The sequence below is a fragment of the Psammomys obesus genome, unplaced genomic scaffold (assembly GCF_907164565.1).
Source record: "Psammomys obesus unplaced genomic scaffold, mPsaObe1.curated_primary_1811, whole genome shotgun sequence".
In the NCBI taxonomy this organism is placed as follows: Eukaryota; Metazoa; Chordata; class Mammalia; order Rodentia; family Muridae; genus Psammomys; species Psammomys obesus.
This window is the reverse complement of record NW_026592510.1, coordinates 23,831,984-23,837,983: the sequence shown is the minus strand read 5'-3', so window position 1 is coordinate 23,837,983 and position 6,000 is coordinate 23,831,984. Positions and strand designations below refer to the sequence as shown.

At 37.5% G+C, this 6,000-nt stretch overlaps 1 protein-coding gene across 2 annotated transcripts in view; it reads left to right on the top strand.

Moving 5' to 3' along the window:
- Patl1 (PAT1 homolog 1, processing body mRNA decay factor) overlaps positions 1-6,000 on the top strand; it is a 30,823-nt gene that overhangs the window by 3,396 nt on the left and 21,427 nt on the right. For both annotated transcript variants that reach the window (XM_055614061.1, XM_055614060.1), the window contains exons 3-5: positions 4,047-4,264; positions 4,839-4,919; positions 5,412-5,606. In XM_055614061.1, coding sequence (XP_055470036.1) covers positions 4,047-4,264; positions 4,839-4,919; positions 5,412-5,606 — 494 coding nt within the window. The remainder of the gene's footprint in view (positions 1-4,046; positions 4,265-4,838; positions 4,920-5,411; positions 5,607-6,000) is intronic.

The window sequence follows — 6,000 nt, the reverse complement described above, 5'->3', positions numbered from 1 at the left end:
AAGAAGAAGAAGAAGAAGAAGAAGAAGAAGAAGAAGAAGAAGAAGAAGAAGAAGAAAAGAAAATAATCCTGGATAAAGGACATGTTTGTAGAGAAAGACAAGGAGAGCTAATGAACTTGTAGAAAATTCAGATTCTAGTATATAAGACATTTTAAAATTCAGTCTACCACAATCAGATGGAGGAAAGAGGGAATATACTAAGTTCTAGGCTAGCCTGGGCTACATGGGGGGAAAAGTCTCAAAAAGGGGAAACAAAATTCTAAGCCATCACTAATATATTGCATAATTCTACTGTCTAAAAGTTTCTTTAGTACAGTAAAAACACTTTCTATACAAAGAATTTTGGTGATAGAACATATTTATAAGTTAATAAATGTACTTAGAAGTTCAGAGAAAGTAGACTAACAAGGTACAGTTTATACTCTAATAAAAGGACAAGTAGAGTATACAGATATAAGAATGCAGCAATAACAATGTTTAGATTGGGGGTGTGTAGATTTTTGTGATTTCTCTTGAATTGCTGAAGTTCTGTCTGTACATCCAGTTTTCCAAGTTAAGTAAGTCAGAAAGCTGGGAAAAACACAGCAAATAGTGGGTACTCCTAAGGTGTGTAAAAAGCTTTAAAAAATCTTACAATGGATAGTGGCTTTGCAATAATTTAAACAGTGTAAAGTCTTTAAGGCACACAGAGTTGAATGAAGTAGCAAAAATGGAATAAAGTTTTGCTTTTGTTCACTATTTACAAAATTCAGTAGAAAACCAAAACAGTCATGAGGGAGAGTAACAAAAAATATGCTGACAATATAAGCAATACTCAGTAGAGACAAGAATTAAAGAACCTTTGGAGGAGAGCCAGAGTTCAAGAGACGAGATTGTTGTCCAGGAGAATGACATGATCCAAGATGCTGTTGTCTGTCTCCATGGAGATAGCAAAGAAAGTTACATAGGATAGAATTACAAGCACTGAGAAGGGATACAAATTGCAAATTGTAATTAGTAGGTAGTTTAGCAGTGACCCTAAAATGCAATTGAAACTGCAAACAGTGTATACTCATCTCTAGGCTTTTCTATTAAAACACTGCTACCATTTTAACAAGTTCTTCAAAACTGAGATGCATATGATTAACAGACTTTATTAAGATAAGACAGCATAGAAATACGTTAATTTTGAACCTTGACAGAATGACTTTTGCCTTCGTCCAGACATTCAGAGTTTTGACAGTGTCTCCCCTCCAACTCCTTACATATCTGTTTGTCTTCACAAAATAGGAACACTTACTTGAAAAGAATACTAAAATATACAGAACTATTTTATGTGATCCAGTAGAGGTTCTTCGGTGCATAGTAGAGGAACAGTTAGTTGAATGTAAAGGCAACAAGGTAACATGGCCTGCTTACTTTGCACCTGAGAGTGGAAGGGTGATTAAAGACTTCTTTGCCAACAAAGATAATCATAGAAAAATGTTTTCAGAAGGTCTGTCTGCTCTTTCTATTCAGAGTTTGATATGCTTAACTTCCAAACTGAAATGTTTTCTTTTCTTTTTTTTTTTTGTGTTTTTGTTTGTTTGAGGCAGGCTTTCTCTGTTCTGGAACTCAGAGATCCTCCAGTCTCTGCCTACCAAGTACCACTGCTGCCAGGCTGGTAAACTGAAATTCTTAACTCCTTACAACATCTTCATTATAGAAAAAAATGACTTCTAAGTTGATCTGCAACTTCTTTGGAAAACCGTTATATATACACAGGTGTATATATAATCATTTTATTTACACACAGAGTTTAAACCAGTGTGTAAAATGTTAATTTGATGATGTGTAATTCGTAGAGTCAGCACCTTGAATAATACCTGCTAGCAAGTGAGTACTTTAGGTCACTGGCTACAAAAGTTCTCATGTCACCTTTCTGTAAGAAACTTAACCTTTTATCTTACGCATAAAAAAGTTTATGTCATCTCAAAGTAACAGAGTATGTTATAGTAATCCCTACTCATTCTCTAAAAATAAGTTTATATTAAGTTGGGCATGAAGATCCATAACTTTAATCCCTGCACTTGGGAGGCAGAAGCAGGCTGTTCTAGAAGAGCCATGGCTATACAGAGAAACCCTATCTAGAAAAACAAAACAAAAAAAAAAAAAAAAGGAAAGAAAGAAAATGCTTACACTTACCTGGTGGTCATAGGCTCTGTTTTCAATAGGTAACATTTATTATCAATCTTTACAGCAGTCTTTGTTTCCCCTGTACTACGGATTGAACCAACATGAGAAGAGCTTTACCACTGAGCTGTATCTCAGCCCAGTATTGTCCCATTTTCAACAGATACAGAAGCATAGTGACCTAGGGGTGCAAAAACTAAATTCAATTAGAATGAACAAAGTTCTGAAAGAGCAGGCCTTGAGTCCTTTGACACCAAAATACTGAATTTGGAAGTCCTCCCTGCTTTGCCTTTTAGATCATTAGTATTATGATACATTTCTTTTTGATAAATAATAAATGTTAAAATGCGTATCCTCGCCCTAAAAGGAGATAGCCTGCATAAATACTTAAGATTCTGAAATATGCATCATGCCTCTACAATGTTGTTTTAAATCACTGGGATGTTTTTCTAGTGAATAAACTAAATTATACTTTATTGATAGAATGAGATCATAATGTAGTGGGTTAAAAAGAATGAGGGGAGAAAAGCAGTAGTTATATATTTGTACACAAGAAAATATCCAAGATACATTGTACTGAGGAAGAGTTAAAATCTTGGTTCTTGTGCTGTCTTCACAGTGTGATTTGGTTTTGACCATCTTTTTATATACTTGTTCAGTCTACCTTTTTTCCATGTTCCCATAGAATTTTCTTGTACTGCAGTGTCTTTGTTCACTCATTATTTTTTTATACTTGTCGTTCTGTTTGGATGAAGGTAATGTGAGGGTAGCATTCCTGTCGTGTAGACTGGATCCTGTGTTCCTAAAGCAGTTTCTGTCATACAATAGAGGCTTAACAAATACCGAATGAAATAGATTCAGAGACTTAGATTCTAAGTGGTTCTCAACCTTCCTAATGCTGTGACCCTTAAATACAGTTCCTTGTGTTGTGGTAACCATCATTTATAAATTTATTTTTGTTGCTACCTCATAACTATAACTTTGCTATTGTTATAAATCTTAATGTAAATATTTTTGGAGACAGAAAGTTTTGTCAAAGGGGTCATGACCCACAGTTTAAGAACTGCTGGCTTAAGCCTGGCATGGTGGTGCATGCCTTCAATCCCAGCACTTGGAGGCAGAGGCGAGGCAGGTAGATCTCTGAGTTCGAGGCCAGCCTGGTCTACAGAGCAAGTCCAGGACAGCCAGAGCTATTACACACAGAAACCCTGTCTTGAAAAACCAAATAAAACAAAAACAAAGAGCTTGCTGGCTTAGAAGAAGATGGCAGTTAAAATTTAAGACAAAGTCTTTTGTTAGTACTATAGGTTTTTATTTTTTTTCTGAAACATAAAATCACAAAGCTAATTCATAGTATAAAGTTCTGTCTTCAGTTTAGAAATCAGTTTCAGACTGACACCTTGAGTTAACATTTTACGCTGTTGATCCAAAGGCTTGATTTTTTTTAAGAGCATGTGTATGTGCGTGTTCCCACATCTTGTCTAGGTATATACCCTTGTGTGTGTAGGCCAGAAACAGTGTCAGACCCCTTGGAGCTGGAGTGCCAGATCTGCATTTCATTCCTAATATAATGTTTTTTTTTTTTCTTTTTAATAGTGAAAAGTTCACTTTATATATACCATGTCTGCCTGCAGGACTTAAATATTCTAACACTTTTGTTTCTGTAAGATAGATAGGGTTTTGTTTTGATTTGTTTTGTTGTTTGTTTTGTTTTGTTTTTTGAGACAGGGTCTCATTGTGCTACTCTGGCTGGTTTGGAACTTGCTTTGTAGGCCGTGCTGACCCAGAGCTTTCAGACATCAACCTGCCTCTGCCTCCCAAGTTAGGGGATTAAAGACCTACATCACCCTGCCCAGCTAAGTTACATTCCTTACATGAACTGACCTGTCTTGCAGATGATGATTGGCAGGAAGCACATGAGCGCTTGGCTGAGCTGGAAGAGAAGCTTCCTGTGACAGCCGATGAACAAACAGGCAATGGAGAAAGGGATGAGATGGACTTGTTGGGTGACCATGAGGAGAATCTAGCAGAAAGGCTCAGTAAGATGGTGATTGAAAATGAGCTAGAAGATCCTGCTATCATGAGGGCAGTGCAGACCAGGCCGGTTTTACAAGTAAGTGACTCTGATTTAGAACTAACAGTAGCTCAAATAACAACAGATTAATAATTAACATACTGAGCTTTGCCGTTTTTTTTCCTGTTTAATAAAGAATTGGGACTGGAGAGTGGAGAGATGGCTCAGAGGTTAAGAGCACTGGCTGCTCTTCCAAAGGTCCCGAGTTCAATTCCCAGCAACTATATGGTGGCTCACTACCATCTAGAATGAGATCTGTATACATAGTAAATAAGTAAATCCTAAGAAAGAAAAAAAAAAGAATTACCTGTGCCATAGAAAATTATTAATTAATCAGGTAATCCCAACACTGGAGAGACTGGAGCATTCAAATAACTGTGGGATAGAGTTAGCCTAGCTATTTAGCAAGTTCAAGGACAGCCTGCACTACAGAATAAGACCCTGTCTCATAAACGAAAGCAAACAAAGGTTGATAATTCCTGTCATTGGCAAGTTATAGATGAAGTTGAGGAATGATATATTCTGGGACACTGTGGCTTCTTATTTCCAAGTAGTTGAGACTCAGATCTGAGAGCCACACCATTCTATTCTAGTGTTTTTTTCTTTTTGGCAGCCACAACCTGGAAGTCTGAATTCTAGCATCTGGGATGGATCTGAAGTTCTGAGGCGAATCCGTGGACCACTACTTGCTCAGGTATTAAATAATTTCTCTTCATGCAGAGTGACTTGTATCCACAGATAAATTGGTTCCTCTTGTCATCCTTTTCTTACTTTAATCATATACAAGTATGTATCATTCACCACTGTTAGCTGAACTGCTAATGTTCCCCTCAGTCCTCAGGTTAAAGGTTGAGAGGGAGTTGTTAGAACTCATAGATGTCAGTGTATGAGTTGAGTTAGTTAAAATCTAGGGGGAAAAAATCTAGGCAAAACTGCAGATCAAGAACAGATGGTTTGACAGTGGTGGAGCACAAGGCCAAAGACCGATTATGAAAGGACACTGCAAATGAATTTTGTGGGAGTGATAAAATTGCTGTATGTATTTATCAAAAGTCAGAGAATTGTATACAAAGATGAGTTAAAATTAAAATAATTTTTCAAGGTATCTTTGGCATCTGTAGAGATTATTAAAACATTGCAAGCCAGCTAATTTGTCTTTATGCCTTTTAACCACTTCCTCAATTAGGAAATGCCTACAGTGTCTGTATTAGAATATGCCTTGCCTCAGAGGCCCTCCCAGGGCCCAGAAGATGATCGGGACCTTTCTGAGCGAGCTTTACCAAGGCGATCAACATCACCTATCATTGGAAGTCCTCCTGTTAGAGCTGTTCCTATAGGCACCCCACCTAAGCAGATGGCTGTTCCCAGCTTCAACCAACAGGTACCTTTCATTAACGCACACAGCCCAGGATATTGGGAATCTGGGCAAAATTATTTGGGATACTGGGAGGAGGGTGGACATTGTGGGTAGGCATTAAAAGAATAGCCAATTAGAGAAGTTAGTATAAATGAGACACATTCCCTAATACCATTTGCTGCTGCTACTGATACCTTTTAACTGGGAGAGAAAAGAGTAGTTAGCCACATTAGTACATATATTCTTTTTTAAGTGTTTTGCTGGCTGCCGGGTACATTAGCAGAAAGATAACTGAAAGCTGGGGGGAGTGGGAACACTCAGCATTGTCCACATCCCTTTTTACCTTTAAGATATCCCTGCTTTCCCTAGAGCCTGTGCAGTCCTGTTCCATAGACTTTCCTCCACCTGAAACCAGCAG